The 22,640-nt window shown below is 48.6% G+C and overlaps 1 protein-coding gene across 3 annotated transcripts; it reads left to right on the plus strand.

Annotated features, from left to right (window-relative positions):
* The first annotated feature begins 9 nt into the window (after positions 1–9).
* Positions 10–21,593, plus strand: PEG3 (paternally expressed 3). Of its 3 annotated transcripts, none has more exons than XM_014448230.2 (9): positions 10–888; positions 4,909–4,980; positions 7,463–7,939; positions 8,577–8,657; positions 10,029–10,238; positions 10,318–10,427; positions 12,698–12,800; positions 13,579–13,668; positions 13,987–21,593. In XM_014448230.2, exons 3-9 carry the CDS (start codon positions 7,546–7,548, stop codon positions 18,198–18,200), a joined length of 5,202 nt encoding a protein of 1,733 aa, XP_014303716.1. In that variant the 5' UTR covers positions 10–888; positions 4,909–4,980; positions 7,463–7,545; the 3' UTR covers positions 18,201–21,593. The 3 variants fall into 3 exon arrangements, with proteins under 3 accessions (XP_014303716.1, XP_014303719.1, XP_014303720.1); XM_014448234.2 differs by having other exon boundaries at positions 872–888; positions 7,687–7,939; XM_014448233.2 differs by lacking the exon at positions 13,579–13,668.
* The last annotated feature ends 1,047 nt before the right edge of the window (positions 21,594–22,640 follow it).

Genomic DNA, 22,640 nt, shown 5'->3' on the forward strand with positions numbered 1-22,640 from the left:
AGCAGGACCCATTCCGGAGCTGAGGTTTTTCGGAAATGCGCATCCACCAGTGGCTGAGCGCCTTCGCACAACCCACCGGAGCCAGAGCCTGCACGCGGTTCTGTGAGAGCAGGTGGTGATGCTGGTACCGCACAGCGATGGCGAGCGTAGCACCCGGGTCCGGTGGAAGCTGCGCTCTGCCTGTGACTGAAATGGCCGCGGTCTGGCCCCGCCTCTCCAGCTACTAAGTGGCAGCACTGGAGCTTCGCCCCACTTCTCCAGGGGTGTCCGTACCCCTGCCGTCATCCCTCGGGGTGTCCACGGAAAGCACTAGTAGATGGACTGTGCTTTGTTTTTGTTTTTTCCAAATGACGTCAGGTTCACCTGTGAAAGTGCTGTTCGGCCCGTCATGAGCAGTGACTAATAGGCCTTCCCAGCCGTTCCCCCTCCCGCCGCACGGGTCCTTGCCTTCAGCCAGTGGCCAGTGCCCCAGAGCTAATAGGTGGGCTTCCTAAGGTGACATGACCCCACCTGAGTCTTCCTCAGTTAGCTCTGCTGGTTAGTGACGCTCTGAAAAACCGCAGGTGACTTGCGCACCCACTGACAGCCTGGTTGAGGAAGGTGCTGATGACAGCCCGGGGGCAGCCGGGCCTCCGAGCACTGCCCCCGAGGCCCTGCCACGTGGGAGGGCCGTTCTTCCATCTCAGCTGACCTGTGGGTGCCCGAGAGGAAGGCACTGCTGCTGCGGTGTCATCTCCAGCCGGAGGGACCCAGTCACTGCCAAGCAAACGTGATGTCTCATGTCTTCCTTTCCTTCCCCAGCTTTGCCTTCTCGAACTTCTACCCTTTTCCGAGACGGCTGGCAAGAGGAGAACGGACTAGATTCCAACGCCAGGGGGCTGGGTCCAGGTGAGCCGCACTTGAGTTCTCTCCTCACAGCGCCACACCCTTCCTTGGAGTGAGCGCGTCCTTCCTCCTCCTGCCACGCGTGGTCCACCCACACGGCCACAGCACCCTTTGTGCTCACGGGAAACGCACACACACTTCTGGTGGGTCCCATGTGCTTCAGACATCCTCCGTGGCCTCGTGCCATCCTTTCGGTATCCCCACTCTTTTCCCAGCACTCGACTACCACTTCAGGCCTCCTCTTTCTCTCTCATTGGGCAATTAAAGACGCATGAGGGAAGTCATTATTCACCAGTAAACATGGCCACCCCCGTGGGAAAGGAAGCTCAGTGTGTTAAGTAATGAAAGACATTGAACAAGGGATTGTGAGACACATGCATTCGCTGCAGGCAGTTACCTTAATCTGGAAGAGGCCACGTAGGGCCTTTCTGAGGAAACCAGGGACATGGAAGTTGAGCCCTGAAGGGTAGTGGATGGTACCGTGGGAAGAGTAGTATTGGGAGAGGAGACATGGACGTTCCTAAGGGAACGAGAGAGGAGCCAAAAGTCCAGGACTCCGGTCAGCATTGGATTGAGGTGGGGAACAGGTAAGCACATGGTTTGATCTGAAGCACATGGGCAGCCACGGAGACCTTTTCACCATGGAAGCAACACGATAATCAGGGTTTTGTTTTTAAAATGTCATCTGGTTGCAGGGTTCGGAAGGGGAGGGTTGAAATAGTGGGTGCCAGGAGACCACCCTCAGGTCCGAGTGAGAGATGGTGGCTTGGATTTAGGGTCACAGCAGAGGGTAAGTGATGGGCTGGAGGGGTACACAGAGAGACTCAGTAGGGCTGTCCCCTTTGTTCACGGCCTGCTGACTGATTCAGACCAGACTTAGGGAATCGTGTTGCCTGGGGACATGAACAGCGCAGCTGCTCATTCTACCAGCAAGCCTTGGTACTGGGCCTGGTCTGGGCAGGGTCTTGCTAAACTTTGGGTCTCCAGAAGTGAGTGATATAATCCTTGGCCTCAGTGTCCCCTGAATGCAAACTCCAGTTAAATGCAGAGTAAGACGGCATGCTTGTTCAGGTGGGCCGTGCTGGTGTACCACCTGGGACAGGCTGACGTGCTGCTTGAAGCGGGCCCTGGAGGTGGGTGGGTTTATGCCAGGCCTGGATGAAAGCTCCCCAGCTGGGAAAACAGCTTGCTCAGTGTTGGTTCACTGATTTATGGTGGGAGGTCACTATAGCAGAGACACAAATACTCAAAAGGGTGTGATCAGCAAATTCTCTCCCTGGAGGCAGACCTACATGGGAAGTGAAACCATCATGAGAAGGGTGCTTGGTGCATACGGAATCAGAGCAAGAGCACCTGGACATGCTCTAAGAGCACTGGCCTGCACGGGGGCGGGGCCCATCTGGTGCCGTAAGCTCTTGCTGGGGTTACCGTGATATCAGGGGCCCCATCTCCGGCCCCCACCCTCCTGATCCATTCACAGTAAGTCTGACCCAGGAAACACCTCGAGCGGACAGCAATAAGGAAGCTTTGCTGCAACGTGGTAAGTGGTAGAGGTATGAGCCTGGGGTGATGTGTCGACTGTCGGAGGAGCCGCCTCACAGACCAGAGTGGGAGGCTGTGGCTGGTCTGGGTAGGGTAGTGGTCATTCCCTACTTGCTCACATCCCCACATAAGATCCTTACCTCAACAGCCCCTCTTGTCCATATGTACCTGTTGGCTGGACTAGATGGGACACACAGCCTAGAGCAGTGGTTTTCACAGTACACAGCTCCTAAGGTGCTTGTTGGAACCACAGACCTACATTGTCACAGCTGGAAAGGAGGCGTGATTTTCCCAAGTGCCAAAGGCATCCCACATGTGAGGGCCACACCTGAAACCTACCTTCCATGTATATAAAAGGCTAAGTGAACATGATGTGCACTGACCACCAGGAGGCAGATGCTCCAACCGGTAGCTATGATGCACACTGACCACCAGGGTGCAGACGCTCAGACCGGTAGCTATGATGCGCACTGACCACCAGGGAGCAGACACTCAGACTGGTAGCTATGATGTGCACTGACCACTAGGGGCACATGCTCAATGCAGGAGCTGCTGAGCTGCAGTGACTTGGCAGCTGCGGTTCTAGGGTGACACACCCAGAACCAGAGAGGAGGAAGCTCAATTCTGGGGCGCATCACCCAAGAACTGCCCTCTCACAATCTGGGACCCTTTGGGGGATGTCAGAGAGCCAGTTTCAGCCCCATCCCTGCAGGCCAACCGAGGGACCCCACTGGTGCACAAATCCGTGCTCCAGGCCTCTAGTATATTAATGTTGATCAATGTCACCCCAATTTGCTAAGTAAAATGAAAATTTAAAAATAAATAGAAATTTTAAATGTTCATTCTTAAAAAAGCCTTTTCCTGCTCCTAGATGATAAAAATTAATATTTTATTTAATTTTTATTTTAGATTTAGCATTTTTATTTATGGTATGATCTTCCCTCTCAAGTTAATGATTGGCTAGTTTTCCTATTCCTACTTATTGAAATAATATACACATCCCTTACTATGTTCCAATGCCACTTTCGTAGACTACTACATACTCAACTTTGTATAGTAAACTCATTATGATTCTTAAATGAATCAGTCTTTCTGTTATAAATTTCAAGTGGTTTTCTTTTATTTTTTTCCCTTTGGCTTTGATGGTATAGACAAGACCATTACTTCTTATTTTTATGTCATCTTTCTGCCTTTAGGCATCATACTGTAAAAGAACTTTCTTACCCCAAGATTATATCAAACTATTTCTTGATGATGGAAAAAATAAAAGAATTCCATGGTCAGATGCATTTGTAAAACACTAAACTTTATACCTCTTTCTTGAAGAATCAAGATGTATTACTACTCACTGTGTTTACAGTGATTTATGACATATACCTGCTCTAGAAGAGTGTCAAGAACAAAAAATATATATATTTCTTAAATTTTGGTGTTTGGCTTGTTGGCCTTTTGACATACGAATTCTCAAAATACTGATCTAAATGGAATTCTTCCCTGTTACCTTAGAGCCACTGCCCAGTTCCCATTAGTATTCTTTGAAATTCCATTAGATGATCCACATTAATTTGGGGGAGGATTTAGAACTTGAGTGTCCTGGATCCATACATCTTCCAGGACTATCCTGTGTCTCTAGTTTACTGCAGTATAATTTGTAACTTTATGTAGCTGCTATTTTTTATATTGGAGTTCTTCCCACTTAAAAAAAATATTGTGGATATATATTTAAGGAGTCTGTTATAAATTATTTCCTTATTAAATTATAACATCTTTCTATTGATTCATAAGAGAATGATAATTTTACACCTTTCTTTATGCCTCAGATTTGTTTTTCTTGTCTTGTAATTAGCTAGAACTCTAGAGCAGCGGTTCTCAACCTGTGGGTCGCGACCCTTTGGTGGTCGAACAACCCTTTGACAGGGGTCGCCTAAGACCATCGGAAAACACATATGTAATTACATATTTTTGTGACTAATCACTATGCTTTAATTATGTTCAGTTTGTAACTGAAAATACATCCTGCATATCAGATATTTACATTACGATTCCTAACAGTAGCAACATTACAGTTATGAAGTAGCAACGAAAATAATTTTATGGTTGGGGGTCACCACAACATGAGGAACGGTATTTAAAGGGCCAGAAGGTTGAGAACCACTGCTCTTAGAGTGATATTCAGTAATGATAGTGTTTAGACTTTTACGTCTGCTTTCATTAAGTGAGTGGCCTGCAGTTTGTTAGTGCTAATCTTTGCCTTGGGTTTTTGAATTCTGGTTTCATAGAGAAAATCTGAAGGTTTTCTGTTTATTTTTCCTGGTTGGCTTATATGACACTGTATTCGGTCTTTCCTTGAAGGTGGTCTAAGAGGCCTCACCCCTAATGATCCCCGAGTCGACAGCCATTTGGAGAATGGATCACGGACACTATTTTTACATTTCTTCTGTGTTCATTTGTCATGTGTTTCTTTCTGTGAAATGACTGCAGGTCCCTGGCATTTTGACTGTTCCTGTGCGTAGTGGCTTGTTCGGCAGTTGCAGAAAGGATCTGTTCCACCAGGTGATTTGTGTACCTGAGCGTGTCCTGCTGTCTCTGAGATTGGACTGGATCCTGTCGGGGACTCAGGTTTTCTCTCCGGCAGGCGCAGGCTCTGTGTTCTCCCTCCCTCCTTCCCTCCCGGGCAGGTGTCAGCTCTGTGCTCTCCCCTCCCTTCCCTGGAGGCCTATTGGCTTCTGAGGCCCCTGCCCTTGCCGGAGGCCGTCCCCCTGAGCCAGGTCCTGGGTAAAATTGTGCTGTTGTCCGAAAGATCACTCCAGTGCTCAGAGCCAGGCCATTTGCCTGCCCCCTGCTTGGAAGCGCCAGCTCAGCAATGGCACCTAGTGCCCTTCTCCACTGTCACTCCTGCTGCTGAGGAGGGCAGGACAGCCGGGTGGCGCCACAGCTCCAGGGGGAACCATAGAGGACAGTCCAGTGGGAGCAGAGTGCAGCCCATCACAGCGGGAGAGCATGGGGCTGAGTTTACCGCTTTTATTCCCAAACGATAAAGTCTATTTTGAAACTCTAAATCAGGGGTCCTCAAACTTTTTAAACAGGGGGCCAGTTCACTGTCCCTCAGACCGTTGGAGGGCCGGACTATAGTTTAAAAAAAAACTATGAACAAATTCCTATGCACACTGCACATATCTTATTTTGAAGTAAAAAAACAAAACGGGAACAAATACAATATCTGTATTTGCATGTGGCCCGCGGGCCGTAGTTTGAGGACCCCTGCTCTAAATAATTGAAACACCTTTTTTTCTCTTTAGACATATTAAAACAAAATAATTTTTTAAAATTTTTTAATTGATTTCAGAGGGAGAGAGAGAAGCATCAATGATGACAGAGAATCATTGATCGGCTGCCTCCTGCACGCCCCACACTGGGGATCGAGCCAGAAACCTGGGCATGTGCCCTGATCAGGAATCGAACCGTGACCTCCTGGTTCATAGTCAGTGTTCAGCCACTAGCCTCACTGGCCGGGCAACTTACTTCTGAACATGTGGCTTCCTTTCAAAACAGAAGAATGAGTGCTGTGTGTGGTTTTCTTCTCTGGGAGGAAGCCCGTATGTTCATGCAGCCCCTCAAACCGAGGTCTTTCTCATGTATCGCCTACTTCACACCAGTGCGGCCAACGAAAACCTAGATGTAGGTAGAACGGTGTGAAGTGAAGGGAATTGTGTGGCCTCAATTGGTTACGTGAGGGGAAAACGGAAAGGAAAGGTGCCCAGGGGAGTGGTGTTGGCACTTGCCGGAGGCTGGGTTTGGGGACAGACAGATACCCTCTGAAGGGAGGGGTCTTGGGCACACCTGCCACCTCGAACCCTGTGCAGCTGCTCAGCCCCACAGAACTTCCCACGACCACCGGGGTGTGACGTGCTGTCCACGCCGGAGCCCCTGGCACTGGAGATGCAGCTGGTGTGATGAGGCTGGACTTTCCCTTTCATTGCATTTAGTTTAGCCATCAGGTCCCAGCAGCACAGTGCAGAGACTTGGTCGTGGAGGGGAAAATGGCGCCTGCACTCCCCGGAGCTGAGCAATGACATGCCATGCAGCCTCTGCTTTCCATGGCGTCTGCAGCCTTCGTTACGTTGCGGGGAGAAATGCTCAGAAATGGCAGGATTGGCCCCCATCCCCTAGTGCCTGTCCATGTTTGCTCAGAAAGAAAGTTGCCACCCAGATTTAGTAACGGCTGGCATCTTGGCATGTCCCTGGGCTGAGCATTGGGTAGTGAGGACTTTTGTAAATCTTATTTCAGAGAGGAGGGGAGAGGGAGAGAGAGAGAAACATCAATGATGAGAGGGAGTCATCGATCGGCTGCCTCCTGCACGCCCCCTACTGGGGATCAAGCCCGCAACCCCAGCATGTGCTCTTAACCGGAATTGAACCCAGGGGCCCTTCAGTCCGCAGGCCAATGCTCTATCCACTGAGCAACACCGGCCAGGGTGGGTAGTGAGCCTTTTGGGCATATTGGCTTATGGAAGCTTTCTAGTCCTCAAAGGGAGGTTGGTCTGTTCCTTATTTGCAGATACAGGGACAGACTCCAGGACGTAGAGTAAGTTGCCCAGGATCATAAAACCAGTCAGTAATGCCTGACTGGTGTGGCTCAGTTGTTGGACATCTATGAACCTGGAGGTCATGGTTCGATTCCTGGTCCGGGCACATGCCTGGGTTGCAGGCTTGATCCCCAGTAGGGGGCGTGCAGGAGGCAGCCGATCAATGATTCTCATCATTGATGTTTCTATCCCTCTCCCTTCTTCTTTGAAATCAATAGAAATGCATATATTTAAAACAAAACAAAAAAGCCAATCAGTAGCGACCTAACTCCTTCAGTGCATGTGGTGCCCGAGCTCATGCCTGTGACTTGTTGTCCTGTGTGTGTGTGTGTGTGTTGGGGGATTTGCGCACCGCTTGCCCTCTGGGCCTGTTCGCAGAAGCGTTGCTGACGCCCTCGCAGGCTGCCGGGCCTCACCTCCCGGGACGTGTGTCTCCTTGCGCCCTGCAGGTCCCTGAGCACTGGCTGGCACAGCTGCTGCGTCCTTCCCGTGACCCATTTCGGTTGCTGCACTGACAGCTTTCCCTAGAGAGATGATGCCGATCAAGCGCTTTTACTGCGGCAGAGCCAAGAAGTGCTGGGTCCCAGACCTGTATGACCTAGACAATGACTTGGCTCAGTACCCGGATGACATCGTAGGAGGAAGTCCGACTGACTCTGAATTTTCTCATCAGAGGTTTCGGAATTTCCTCTACGTGGAAGTTGTCGGGCCTCAGACCACCCTGCTCAGACTCCGAAACCTCTGCCTGGACTGGTTGCAGCCGGAGATTCACAGCAAGGAGGAGATCATCGACCTCTTGGTCCTTGAGCAGTACCTGAACATCCTTCCCGAGAGGGTCAGGCTCTGGGTGCAGGCCCGGCGGCCGCAGACCTGCGAGAAGCTCGTGGACCTGCTGGAGATGTACCACGAGGTGTACGGTCCCGAAGGTGAGGCGGGGCGGGGCCGCCGCGGGGCAGCACACCTCCCTCCCTGGCTGCCACAGCCAGCCGTGTGATGGGGCTGTGTCCCCTGGAGAGCAGTCACCAGAGTTACACACCAGCCACCCCCCATGAGGAGCCTCGCGCGTCTCGTGCTGTGGCCCCGGCTCCGTTTTTTTTTGTGTTTTTTTTTTTTTTTTGCATCTTCACCCGAGGATATTTTTTCCATAGATTTCTAGAGTGGAAGGGGGGAGAGAGAGAGAGACATCTATTGGTTGCCTCACTCACAAGCCCCTACGGGGCTGGGGCACCTGCAACGGAGGTGTACGTGCCCTTGACCGGGAATCCAACCCACGACTTTTCAGTCCTTGGGCCGATGCTCTAACCACTGAACCACCGACCAGGGCCCGGTTCCCTTTTGGAGACCGATGGGTGTGGTGCGCCGGGAAGTCGTATGTGGCTGCAGTTGTTGGGGGCGCGGTAGGTGCCGTCACAGCCCAGTTTCCACCAGGAGTGGTAGCAGCTGAGGGGTGAGGGGCTCAGAACGCTCCAGCGTCCCGTGGAGGTGGATACGCGGTGGGGCACGGGGGGACCCGAGAGTGGCAGGTGATGGTCAGCGCTGAGTGGGTGTCTGCTGTCTTCTTAGACGGGGGCGACGTGCAGATTGAAGGCAGATTGAACCGCAATGGAGTAACCAACAACCTCGCACGCACCCTCTATTTCTACAGTGAGTACCAGCCGGGTCATGCCGCCCATGGGCCCTGTCCTCCCATTTCCCGAAGGTTCACAGTAGCCATCGGGGCCTCTGAGGGCGGCCGCTGCTGCTCCGAGATCTGAGGGAACGTAGGTTAATTGATAGTAGATTAGACATGTTATACCCAAGCCAACCCTAACAGTGAAATGCAAGACATGTATTGTTAGGGGTGGAAGTATTTAGTATGGAAGTTTGCAGTGGGCTGTTTCAAGCTGCACCCATAGCCTTCCCAGGAGGGGTGAGGCTCTAAAGCTACTTCACTTGTTAAACAGTTCTTCAGTGAACTTTAAAAAAATTTTTTTTAATCAATTCTCTTTTTAAATATATTTTTATTGGATTCAGAGAGAAAGGGAGAGGGAGACAGAAACAACAATGATGAGAGAGAATCATTGATGGACTGCCTCCTGCACGGCCCCACACCGGGGAGGCGGGGGCATATGGCCCAATCAGGAACCGGATTGTGACCTCCTAGTTCAGTGGTTCTCAACCTTTGGGTGGCGACCCCCTTTGGAGGTTGAACGACCCTTTCACAGGGGTCGCCTAAGACCATCGGAAAACACGTATATAATTACATATTGTTTTTGTGATTAATCACTATGCTTTAAATATATTCAATTTGTAACAATGAAAAGATATCCCGCATATCAGATATTTACATTATGATTCATAACAGTAGCAAACTTACAGTTATGAAGTAGCAACGAAAATAATTTTATTGTTGGTGGTCATTAGGAAGGTGGAGAACCACTGTCGTAGTTCATAGGTCAACCCTCAGCCACTGAGTCACACTGGCCAGGCTGTTCAGTGAACTTTAAAAAGGAATGTTCGATGTTTCTCTCTCATCGATGTTTCTAACTCTCTATTCCTCTCTGTAAAAAATCAATAAAATATATTTTAAAAAATAAAAATCATCATTCTCCCCTTTAAAAAAAAATAAAAGGAGCGTTGCTTTGGGGGAGGGCGTATGTTTTGTAAGTAGAGTAATGTGCACATTGAGAGAGGCTTGGGTAACTGGACGGCAGAGGGGCTGATGTCCATCTTGGAGGTGGACTTGACCGTGTACAACCTGGGGAACCGCAGAAGTGTCTGCAGGAGGGCGAGCTTCTGAAGTAAGCATCAGAACTTGCTTTAGAGCAACCCCCACGTAGTCAAAGCCTCCAGAAACTGCCCAGGCCTAGGGTGACGGGAAGAGTCCAGGTTGCCGTTGGGCGTGTGGAGACCTCTATGTGAGATCTGATTCCTGAAGGCAGGAGCAAGCATCGTGTTCTTGTTGAGGGGGCTATGCACATGGCGGGGTGGGCACATGTCAGTGCTGTGCTCACCCCAAATGTCTGGCTTTCGCAGGAGACCGGGACCGGGATTGGGACCAGGACTGGGATCGAGACCGAACCTGGGACCGGGCCTGGGACCGGGCCTGGGACCGAGCCTGGGACCGAGCCTGGGACCGGGGCCGCGCTTGGGAGCGAGCCCGGATGCGGGAGCGGGAGCGGAGGGCCAGAAGCAGGGACCTGTCCTTGCGAGATCGCTGGCCGTATGGCAGGATTCCCAGAAACAGTAAGTCCTGCGTTCTGACCTCCCTAATGCGCCTGCAAGGCTGGCTGGCCTTTTCCTTCACAGGCCTTTCTCTCCCCAGGGTTTCCTCCCCGGGATCTTTCCCTCCCTGCTTCAATGGAGAGAGCATTTTCTGTGGACAGAGGGCGCCGCCGTCGGAGCTTGCTGATGCAGTACGAGTTGCAGTCCCAGGTATGTATCAGTTCCCTCTCTCCATTACATGGCAGAGCTGCCTTTTTCCCCAAGAGGGTGTGTGTGTTCATCTGCCTCCTAAAATCCCACCTGGGCAGGGAGCCCCAGTTACTCTTGAACGGATCCCAGGTCTGTCCCCAGCGGTGGCAAGTGGCCAGAGTGACCACTCCCTGTTTCCTGCCTCCTCCACGTGGTCAGAGGAACTCTTTACTACTCAGGAAGCTCTCATCTCTGAGCACAATGAGTGAATCGCCTAGTGCCCTGCATGTCGGTCATGTGGACGTGCAGTGGTGCAGCACCCATTCCTGGGGGACTCGAGTGTAGCTTGTGCAGTTGTGGGCACCATTGGTGATTACAAATGCAAAGGGAACAGCCGCTGTAGAGCTACCCACGTGCGATAGATGAACAATTTTACACCAAAGCATCATTTCTCTTTCATAGGGAATTACCATTCAGAATTTAATGTACATTTATTATCCTCCGATGAGGCCAGTGGAATACTAAGTTATGAAAAATGCCCTTTCCCTTTGGCCATTGCCCTTGGGGTCTGTTAACAACAGAGATGGTGACCCTGCTGACTCCCTCAGTCCACCAAGTTCTTGGCCTCGTCTGTGGTCTGCCAGCCCCCAGGGGAGGAGCTCGGGTCTCGGGTCTCCTTGCTGCATCACAGGTGCCTCTTCACACCTGAGCCCAGCACAGCTCTTGCTCTCGAACTTCCTGTTGCTTCAAGTGATGGGACTCAGCCATGCAGGTGGTAACAGTGCCAGCTTTGCGCTGCCTCCTGATCTTTTGTAGCTCATTTGGGTCCTAAAGGTCCTCAGCCATAACCTAGTTTCATTTTTGAAGCTGCGTAGTTTTGGTGGTTTTTGGTGTTTAATCACTGGGCATGGACACTTGCTCTCCCCTTAAATCCCAGTGCCTGTGCTCCTGTATCTTTCCCAATAGAGATGCACCTAATTGTGCAACTCCTTTTTTTGCTGCATTTTCTTCTCTCTCTGGAGGCCCATGGGGACAGACTCTGGTGAGGCCTGTGTTTGCCGTTTTAGGGTACAGTGTCAAACCAGGGCGCATGAAAGCTCGTTGAGGGCAGGAAGGTTCAGAACTCAATTAATGCCCATGCCACTTGCCAGCAGTGGAACTCTATAATACATTATCAGAGTATCTTTATATAGAGTTTAATGTATGTTTCCTTTACATACTTCTTCCTATTTAAACCACACATCACATTGCAGAACAGCCTCCCCCACAGCACTGCCAGGCGGGCTAATGCCCTTCTCCCCATTTTCTAGAACCTGAGGCTCTCAGTTTTCTGTTCCCAAGGCTGCACAGCTCAAAGGCTGCAGTCCTTCTTTGACCCTACTTTTCTGTGGCTCTGAAACCTGTGGGCTCTCCACGGTCCTGTCTCCCTCCTCCCGTGTGTCTCAGGCCTTGGTGCCGTACTCCCCGGGACCACTGCCCTCTGAAAGCAGTCATGTTTTAGTGCAGCAGTAAGAAAAGGTTCTGCATAGAAGGCTCTCTGAGTAATACAGGGAACTTAAAAATTCTTTTTAGGAAAGTATCCATTAGAACACAAAAGACAGCTGTGAAATGAAGGCACTTAGTGCCTAAAATCACCCCTGGGTTATTTGGAACTTCTGCATACCCAGAGGAGCCCACAGTGTAGCCGTGTTGTGCAAAGCATGTGTGTGCAAGACATGGATGTGTGTGTGTGTGCAGGGGTGGGAGGCATAAGTCACACTTCCTGATCAAATGTCTGCTAAAACACATTTCTTTCTGTTCCCCACATATGCCGTGCATAGTTGATATTTAGCCTGTTGAAGCTTTCCCACCAGCCCCCTCTCTCTGTGTCACAATATCGCCCACCACTGAATGCCCCACCCAAGACTCTCTACAAAACCTTTGCTCACTAGTCCAGCCCACCCTGAACTGTCCCTCTACTAAGCCCATTTAGCACTGATTATCTGTACCCCACTTTATTGTTTATTGTTCTCTAATCGTTTCATGAGTCTTTTCTCTCCAACCAAATTATAAGCTGCATGAGGGCAAGGAATGTGTGTCATACGTCTTTTGGATCTTCCTCAGACTATAGCGCCAAGGTAGGTACAAAGTAGGTCCCTAGTAAAACTTGACTTGGACCACTCAGAACCCCAAACGCTGTGAGCACTTTCTACATACCTTTGTATGTTGTAGCTCCCATGTCGCAAGCATTCTTCTCTCTCTGGATGCCCCTCGGACAGGCCCCACTGAGAGGTCCGTGTTTGCTGTTTCAGGATACGATGTCATACCAGGACATGGTGAAGCTCACTGAGGACAGGAAGGCGCAGAACTCGATCAAGGACAACATGGAGAACTACAGGAAGCTGCTGTTCCTGGGTAAGCCGCTGCTCCCGCAGGCACTGGAGCATTTTGCCACCTTCCTCTTTGCAGCTGCAGGATGGTAGAGTCCACGTTGATCTCTCTGGACTTCAAGGGTCATCAGAAACCTTTGAAAGATCTCAAAGCAGAAGCATAAACGAAGAGATTTCTGTTTCTAAGAAATCCTTCTGGCTCTGGGTGAAGACCCTATTGCACAGGGTTGGGGGAACACGGAGATGGCACCTGCCACAAGAGCTGATGCTTTCATAGGTGGTGACAGCAGACTTTTAAATACACACTCAGGACGGGACCCTAACGTCCCGTGTGCACCTCCAAGAAGAACCTAGCTTGGCCGTGCAGGTCTGGCGTGGTGGAGAGAGAGCTGTACCGAGAGTTCTGTGTGAGGCAGTGGAGCCTTGAGCTCCAGTGTTGGCAGAAGAGGCAGGGAAAGAAGAGTCAAGAGGTAGGAGGACACCCCTGGAGGCCAGTGAAACAGGACATCAAGATGGTGGAGGTGGTTAGGAAAAGGTGGAGCCTGAAAAAGATGCAGTGAATTTAGGGAGGCATGAAGGTCTCTCTGTACAAAAGAGTAGGTGGAGTCAGGAAGATTAATTACATTCACGTTAGAACGAGCTAAGGAATGGTAGTAAGGAAGTGAAACTGCAAATACAAGACACCCCAAGGATTGGATTTGGGCTACTTCATATTTAGTGGCTCAGCGAAAGGCAGACATCAATTTATAGTGCTGAGTCTTGGTCCCCAACTTGAGTATGAGCTGTCGTATTATTGTGAACAGGGCTTCAGCTTGCCGAAGATGATGGCCACTCCCACATGACACAAGGCCATTCACGGTCAAAGAGAAGTGCCTACCCAAGCACCAGTCGAGGTAAGCACTAGGTAGATCACGCATAGTGGCCACTTTAATCGGTGAGATGGGCACTGATCTGTACATACACACAGTGAGTCCTCACTTAACGTCCATAGGCTCTGGAACTGTACGTGAAATGAGCAGGCTAATTGATGTCAACAGAGTTAAATTTCTACGGCATCTCAGCAATGTTAAAATGAAACAATGTCACTCGAGGACCTGCTGTACTGATCAGCCTTGAGCAATTTATATTTACACCACCGTCACGGAAGACCTACTGTGATTTTGCACAAGTACAGGAACTAGGGAGTATTTACATTTCGTGTTTCTTTTCAGGTCTGAGAACCATGCCTGAAGCCAAAAAGTCAACCCAGCGCCGGGGGATCTGTGAAGAGGAGGCTTCACATGGAGCGATCATGGAAAAATTCAAGGACGTTTTGCGAAACCCCAAATCCGCAAGAGCGAGGGTACCCAGTGACCGGTTTCCAAGGGTCCCCAGAAGGGCAGACCCTGATTGGAAAGAAGGGTCCTTAGACAGAGAGTCGGTGATTCAGGAGAGGGGCTGCGCGGAGAATGCCTGTCAGGGAGCTTGTAATTGTAACTCCAACCTTGTTTCCCAAAAGAAAGTTCTCGAGAGAAAAAGGCGCTATCAGTTTGACACCGATGGGAAGGGTTCTGCTCACGATCAGAGAGGCTCTCCCCTGAAGAGACCCTTTGAAGGCAGTGAGATGAGAAAAGCCATGAGCATGAGCAGCCTTAACCCCCCTTCTGCCGAGTCGCAGCCGCTTGATTTTGCCGCCATGCCCTATGTGTGTGATGAGTGCGGGAGGGCTTTCAGTGTGATTTCTGAGTTTGTCGAACATCAGATCATGCACACTAGAGAGAATCTGTATGAGTATGGTGAAGCGTTTATCCGTAGTGTGGCTGTCACTCGGAAAAGTGCGGCTCGAGGGAAATGCTTTGAGTGTAAGGAGTGTGGGGAAACCTTCGACAAGACTGCCGATCTTGCCGAGCATTGTCAGATTCACTCTAGAGGGCATCTTGCAGAATGTAATGATGAGGAATATGAGGAGCCCTTCATGCCTAGCCCCACCTTCAGTGAGCTTCAGAAAATGTATGGGAAAGAGAAATTCTATGAGTGTAAGGTGTGTAAGGAAACCTTCCTTCATAGCTCTGCTCTGGTTGAACACCAGAAGAAAATGCATGGGAGAGATGACAAAGATGATGAAGTCTTCAAGCCCAACCCAGCCTTTAAGGGGCTGCAGAGAATGCATACTAAAGAGAAAATGTACGAATGTCAGGTGTGTGGGGAGACCTTCCGCCACAGCTCATCTCTGAAGGAACATCAGAAGATTCACACCAGAGCAAACCTGTTGGAAAACAAGAGCAAAGTCTGTGAGGAAACCTTTATTCTTGGTCAGCCCATTAAAAGGCGTCAGAGATATTACTTTCAGGATAAGCTCGCAGGCTTTAAAGATGATGGGAGTCCCTTTGGGCAAAGCCTCCTATTCCCCAGTGGGCATCCCTCAGGTCATTTTCAGAAGAATCCCTATGAAGGCAGGGCGTATGGGAAGTCTGTCATTCATAGCAGGCCCTTTACTGAGTCTCGGAAGAGTCATACTATAACAAGACCACCTGAGAACGAGGACGAGAAGGCATTCACCATTAGCTCTAATCCTGATGACAACCAGAAGGTTTCCACTGAAGAAAATGTCCTTGAGAAGAAACCAAATGAGAGGTCTGTTATTCATAGCTTATCTTTGGCTGAAGTTCAGAAATACCACAGTGCCGTGGGGCCCACTAAACCAAAGGTGATTGCAGAGTCTACCATTACAAGCCCAAATATTACTGAACAGCAAGTCCATGCTGGAGAGAAGACCTCTGAAGAAAAGAAGAATGAGAGGTCCGTTATCCATAGCTTAGCCGTTTTCAAACTTCCCAAAAATCCCAGTGGAAACGAATGGAATGAGAAGGGAGGATTCCCAAATCTTCATGCTAAGCAACAGAAACCTCCTGCCAGACCCACCCCTAATGAAGGGGACAAGAGTAACAACTACAAGGACTCTGTCATACGCCGTGTATCTGGTACTGAACCTCCAAAAAGTCTTGCTGCAGAGGGAGCCAGTGAGTTTAAGAAGGATGGCCAATCGACCGTTTCCAAATCAGATGTCCCTGATGGTCAGAAGGCTCGTGCTAAGAAGAAAAACATTGAGCGCAGGAACTGCGAGACTTCAGTAATTCACTCCCTGCACTTCGGTGAACCTGAAACCTTTCGCCCCAGAGAGAAACTCTATGAATGTCCAGAGTGTGGAGAGTCCTTTGTTCGTAGCTCCGACCTCACTGAACATCAGAAGATTCACCATGGAAAGAAGCCTTTTGGAAGCAAAAACTACGAACGATCTGTTATTCGCAGCGTAGCCTCCGCTGACCCACAGACAAGTTATGCTGAACAGCCAGTGCAGGTGAGATATGGCCAAGAGCCAGAAGGGATGACTTGCATTCAGCAGCCAGAGCAGGCCAGTTTTCTTGACAAGCTCGTGGAGATGAGTTATGTGAAAGAGCCAGTGCAAGGTTACGGTCAGGAGCCAGTGGGGATGGCCTGCCTTCAGCAGCCAGAAGGGATGACGTGCCTTCAAGAGCCAGAAGAGATGACCTGCCTTCAACAGCCAGAAGAGATGACCTGCCTTCAAGAGCCAATGGAGAACAGTCTCTTCGAAGACCTATTGGAGATGAATTATGTTGAGGAGCCAGTGCAGGGTTACGGTCAGGAGCCAGTGGGGATGATTTGCATTCAACAGCCAGCACAGGCAAGTCATCCTCGCCAGCCAGTAGGAATGAGTTATGCTGGACAGCCAGCACAGGCAAGTCATCCTCGCCAGCCAGTGGGAGTGAGTTATGCTGGACAGCCGGCACAGGCAAGTTGCGCTCAGCGGCCAACGCCGCAAGAATGTCAGGATTGTGGGCAATGCTTTGCAACCATTGAAGACCTTGGTGCCCATCAGAAAATCTACACTCAAGAGGAGTTCCACGGAGGTTCTGTTATTCGGGGTGCAGGCCGTGGCGGGCCTGAGCAGGAAGAGCCTGAGCCGGAGGAGGAGGAGGAGGAAGATCCTGAGGATTCAATCTATGGATGTAAGGACTGTGGGCTGGGCTTTGCAGATCGGGCCGACCTTAAGGACCATCAGAAAGTTCATGGCAGAGAGTACCTCGTCGACACTCGTGAGTACACGCAGTCTGTAATTCACACCCATTCCATCAGCGAGTATCAGAGAGACAACACTGGAGAGCAGCTCTTCGAATGCCCAGCATGTGGCGAGTCTTTTGTTCACAGCTCATTCCTTTTTGAGCATCAGAAAGTTCATGAGCAAGACCCATATTATGGCCAAAGGAGGTATGATGAGCCCTTTATGAATCCTTTCATCATTAACCCACAGAGGTTCCGTGCCCCACAGGCAAATCCTACAGGGATGTATCTTCAGTGCCACGTGTGTGGCCAAGATTTCATTCATGGCTCTGTCTTTAATGAGCATCTGGCACTTCACATGGGAGAGGGCTCACTGGAGCAGGCCCAGAGGAGCAATGACACTGTCAATGCAGGCTTGGCCCTCGCTGAGTTACAGAGAAGCCAGGCCGAAGAGAAGCACTACGAGTGTGGAACATGCGGAGAGGCCTTCCTCAGCCAGGCAGACCTGAGGGAGCACAAGAAAATTCACGAGAAGGATGATGAGCCCTACGATTACGGGGCTTCCTTCGTTCATACCTCATTTCTTACCGAACCCCCTAAGGGAGATTCTCCATTCTTTGAGTGCAAGGACTGTGGGAAGTCCTTCATTCATAACACAGTTCTCACTAAGCACCAGAAGTTCCATGTTGAAGAGGAAGAAGCAGCAGCCCAGGAAGTCGAAGCCAATGTTCTTGTTCCACGAGAAGTTCTGCGCATCCAGGGGTCGAACATGGAAGCTGCCGAGCCAGAAGTGGAGGCCGCTGAACCGGAAGTAGAGGCTGCCGAGCCCAATGTGGAGGCCGCTGAGCCCAATGGGGAGGCTGAAGGACCAGATGGGGAGGCTGCAGAGCCAAATGGAGAGGCTGAACAGCCCAACGGAGAGGCCGAACAGCCCAACGGGGATGCTGATGAACCAGATGGTGCAGGAATCGAAGACCCTGAAGAGAGAGAGGAAGAGCTAGAGGGGAAGGCTGAAGAGCCAGAGGGAGACGCCGATGAGCCAGATGGTGCAGGGATCGAAGACCCAGAAGAAGAAGATGAAGATGAAGAGATTCAGGTTGAAGAACCATACTATGACTGCAGGGAATGTGGAGAGACCTTCACTACCACCTCGGCCTACGGGGAGCACCGGCAGACCCATGCCAGAGTGATCATATTTGAGTCTGGAAATGTCCATGGGGAAGGCTCCCACTACACTGGGCAGGCCAGCACCAGCACTCAGGGCAGCGAAGGGGCTGACGACAAGTACTTCAAATGTGATGTCTGCGGGCAGTTCTTCCACGACCGCCTCTCCCTCGCTAGACACCAGAACACCCACACTGGCTGAGAACACAAGTGGAAGGTCGGACAGCCTTTCCTGGGACCTGACCCTCACAGCAAATCCACAGCAACCCATAGTAACGTCAGAAGGACACTTAGCTTGGCTTGGACACACTGACTTTTAACCTCAGATAACTTGGACTGGAAAGGAACCGGACGCGGTTCCATTGGTCTTACCTCTTTCCCCATCATACACCAGTGCGTGCATGTGGGGAAGCCACAGCACATCCCTTCCCTTTCATCCTAGTGACCAGGTTGAGGGACAGTCCTAGGAGAGCTGAGACTACAGAAATAGCCCCAACCAAATGATACTTCTGTAACCTATATATAACTTTCCTGAGCTGTATATAAAATAGCAAATCATAGCAAACAGTAGTCACAGGTACTTGGATTTAATGATACAGAGTTACAGTTTACTGTGCAGAGATACCTCCGTGGTATGCTTTGATTTTTTTTTTTTGGAAGAGGAAATGAGCAACACACTTGTAGATATCTTAGTTCCTGTGAAAGATTTGTTGTGCATTATTTTAACCCCTTCGGTATCTTTCTGAGTAACTGTGTTGTCCCTTACTCTTAAATATTCCTGTCAAGGTGTAGGCATGCAAAATAATGTCCTTTCCTCTGCCGTTCGAAAGAAGTTCTTTGAGCTTCCTTTTCAGCCATCTTGTCTACACCAACACCTTGGAACCTAATGCTGTATATGCCTTTGCAATTTGTGGATTGACCTTTTGTGACCCGAGTTGATCCCTTGCCATATTGTACCTTGCAGTGATTCTCATGCAAAAATACTGCAAGTTTGTGTTTGTTTAACCAACTTAATGTGTGCTCGAGAGTGAATCCACAAACGCCAAGCTTTTCCCTGTAAATCTTGCTTCTTTGCCTTTAAGAGAGTGAGTTGCAACCATCACTAGATCGCGACAGTGCCTAATGAAGGTTGAAACCGTCAGGAGAGCCTCTCCTGTTGTAAATATGGATGCAGGTGACAACTGTCATCACTTTTTGTGCGCTTTCTGCCTTAAGTGACACGTAGCAGCGTGGCTTTGTTAGTGTGTGCCGCCACGAGTCAGCTTGCACCTGGGCGCCCAGGAGCTTGTATCCTTAGAGCTTTCTATTACCCAACCTAATTCTTGTCTTCACCTGTCTGACCCTCAGCCCCGTGTCTAACTCGAATTTTTTTTAAAAAGAAAAGCTTTCTTTACAGTCAACCTAAGCTTAACATGGACTCAGGTTCCCAGCGCCTTAATTTGTTTTGTTACCATTGTTCTCTCCTCGTTCAGCCCTCCTGAGTAGTTTTGATCTGATTCCGTTAATTACAGATCGACCTCACAGCTTGCGGTTTCCTGTGTCTTGTTCTGTGGGCCACTTGTGCTCCTTTTGCTTCCCCCTCCCCCTTGCGTCTTGACTATTGAGATTTTTTTTTTTTTTTTTGGCTTTGAGTTGACTGGAAAACTAATTTTAAAATTTAAAAAAAATGTAAAGTGGATCTGATGAAGAAGTGAACAAAAGATAAGAGCAGATCACTTGAGAAAGAAAATGCCAATGCTTCTTTGGGAGTGTGCCCAAATCTCACTCTCCTAGATCTGCATGGTTAGGGCTGGAGGAGAGTGTCAGAGCTGCTGGGAGTGCCAAAGCCCGGAGGGGTTGTGGGGCTGAGGGCATGGAGCAGAACAGAGGAAGCCAAAGAAAGGAGTCCTAACCCAGCAGCAGACCGGGAGGGTGAGGAAGCAGGCAGAGGGAAACACCGGAAATGGACTGGAAGGCCAGGTCGCTGAGAATATGGCCTGGGCACTTTAGTGGGGGCCATCTGGATGGTACAGTGGAGGCGAGGGCCAGCTGCATCGAAAGACCGGAGGTTGGAACGGACATCCGGAAAAATGGGAGCAGTGAGGCTGCATCCGAGCAGGGCCCTTGAGAAGGGAGCCATTGCTGATGTTGGGGCCAACTCGGGTTCATCCCTGTTGGCAGCACCAATTGGTAGCTCCTTCTCAGAAAGCAACTTGCCAAATGTCAGGGTGTCCGTTCCAACCTTGTGTTCGTGAAAAATTGGGAACAACTTTGATGCCAAACAACAGAATGATTAAGCGAACATATCTGATTCTTACTCAGCTGTTTTAAAAATGATAATCATGCAGAGTTATGTAGTAGCGTGGAAATATATTTACAGAATATTAAGTGGAAAAAGCAGGACACAGAATTATATTTATACTACAATTATAACTGTTTAAAAATGTATGCTTTTAATCAATAGCTGTTGTGTTGTAGGCTTCTAGTTGAGCATTATTTTTCTTAAATTCCTTGATGTTCTTAATGGTAGTGTTGTTACTAAAAAGTTTGTAGTCATGTCTCCATTGTGAACAAAATTTGAACTCATTATCAGATACTTGGAAAATACAGAAAAGTGGAGGAAAACAAACAAATCATATTCCCACCATCCAAAGACAGATACACTCTTTAGTATATTGTTTCTTGTTTCTGTGCACAGGCTTATGATTATAACTGTGTCAAAATGTGTATTCAAAGTTGATGTTATGTTACCTTGGTTTTCAAATGTCCCTTATTAATAGTGTTCTGATTTTAAAAAGTTTATTATGCTTCTATTACAAGCATAATACATACCCAGAGGAAAAAATTGGAAGATACAGTAAATTAGAAAAGAAAAAAAATCACTCATATTCCCCACACCCAACAACTGAATATCTTGATCTGTTTCCTCCATCTTGTGCACAAACTTATGGTGAGTGTTGAATATGTATGCATCAAGTCTACAGTGATAAAAAGTGGAGAATCATTAACATAGTATTGTTGTTGTGGAATTATGGTTAAGTATTTTGTCTCAAATTCCTTGGGTGATCTTTGGTGTTTTGCTATTAAATCTTATGTATGTATTTTCCCATTGCAAATATAATACTCAGAATTTGGGGGAATTCAATCAAGTAGAAAAGAAATCCACCCATATTCCCAGCACCTAACAGCTCCTATTAACATCTGTCTGTACACCAGTCTGTGATTGTTAGGGTGTTAATGATAAGTATGCATAGAGTCAAAGATGGGAAGAAATATGGAAAGTAATTAAGAAATAGGTGTGTGGTTGTGGGATTACGGTTAAGTATTTAGTCTTGATTTCCTTGAATGATCTTAATCATAGTGTTTTGGTAATTCACCTTTATTATATCTATTTCCATAGTAATCACAGCGTGTGTTCATTATAGAAACTTTGACGTCGCAGAAATGTAGAAGAGATACACCCATATTTTCATCATCCAAAGACTGTGGTTAATATCTTGATATATTTTTCCATCTTGTTTCTGTGCACAGGTTTTTGGTTTGTTAATATGGTTGTGGTCGTTCTACCTATCTGTAATAGTGTCACCAATAAAAATAAAGTTAAAAATAAGATCTTTCTCAGTCTCTTCTTTTATCCATTTTAAGTGTCTGGGATTGATAAATACAGTTTTTAAAATTATAAATCCAAAAACTTAGTGCCTTCTTAGGCCTTAACTTTTGCCTTAAAACTCTTATTTCAGTTTTAAGTATTGTATATTTTGATTCGAAGGGATTTTTAAATGCATGATTCCACATTTTTAGATATGTTTATACAATTAAAACATTCTTAATAGTGTTTAATCAGTAGATGAGTGGATAAAAAAGCTGTGGTACATTTATACCATGGGATACTATGCAGCAGTAAAAAAAAAAGTATCTTGCCCTTTTAAGACAGCATGGAGGGACCCAGAGAGTATAATGCTAAGTGAAATAAGTCAGTCAGAGAAAGACAAGTATCACATGACCGCACTTGTGTGGAATCTTAAGTAACAAAATAAACTGATGATCGGAGTGGATTCAGAGACATGGAGCATGGAACAGAGTGTGGAATCTCAGGGAAGGCGGGGGAGGGTGGGTGGATGGGAGGTAGTCAACCAGAGACCATGTATGTATATATGCATGGCCCATGGACACAGACAATAGGGTGCTGAAGGCCTGGTGTGGGGCGTCGGAGGGTGGTCACTGGGGGGAAAAAGGGAACATATGTAATACTTTGAACAATAGAAAAACAACAACACGATAACCACATGTGAATTTCAGTTATTTGAGTCGGTATTCCTAAATCTTCCCTGAGGTTAAAAGATGTTTATCTTGAGGAATCATTTCCCTTGTTTTAAACCTGACCTCACCACAAGAAACATCCCAGGCAACTTGGCAGGTTGTCCCCCAGATGAGTTGGGAGGTGATTTTTAAATATGCCTGTGCGTCCATCATGGCCAGAGATGTCCAGCCGGGTTGCCCCATCCCCAGTTGGGGATTGTGCCCCTGATTCTATGACACAAAGGAGATTGCCCATATTTGACATCCTTCTAAGCCCCTGAGCGTCACGTGATTGGAGTCTACTCTTAAGATAGAAGAGTGTACTTTTCACTTAGCGACTCTTGAATTTGGCAGAGCCCTGTGT

This window comes from Myotis lucifugus, unplaced genomic scaffold (assembly GCF_000147115.1).
Source record: "Myotis lucifugus unplaced genomic scaffold, Myoluc2.0 scaffold_785, whole genome shotgun sequence".
Classification (NCBI taxonomy): domain Eukaryota; kingdom Metazoa; phylum Chordata; class Mammalia; order Chiroptera; family Vespertilionidae; genus Myotis; species Myotis lucifugus.

Bases quoted from the DNA above. Each gene is read 5' to 3' on its own strand.
- PEG3 (XM_014448230.2), top strand. From the start codon at position 7,546: ATGATGCCGATCAAGCGCTTTTACTGCGGCAGAGCCAAGAAGTGCTGG. The intron at 8,658-10,028 runs GTGAGTACCAGC...TGGCTTTCGCAG, and splicing joins ACGCACCCTCTATTTCTACA to GAGACCGGGACCGGGATTGG. The intron at 10,428-12,697 runs GTATGTATCAGT...TTGCTGTTTCAG, and splicing joins AGTACGAGTTGCAGTCCCAG to GATACGATGTCATACCAGGA.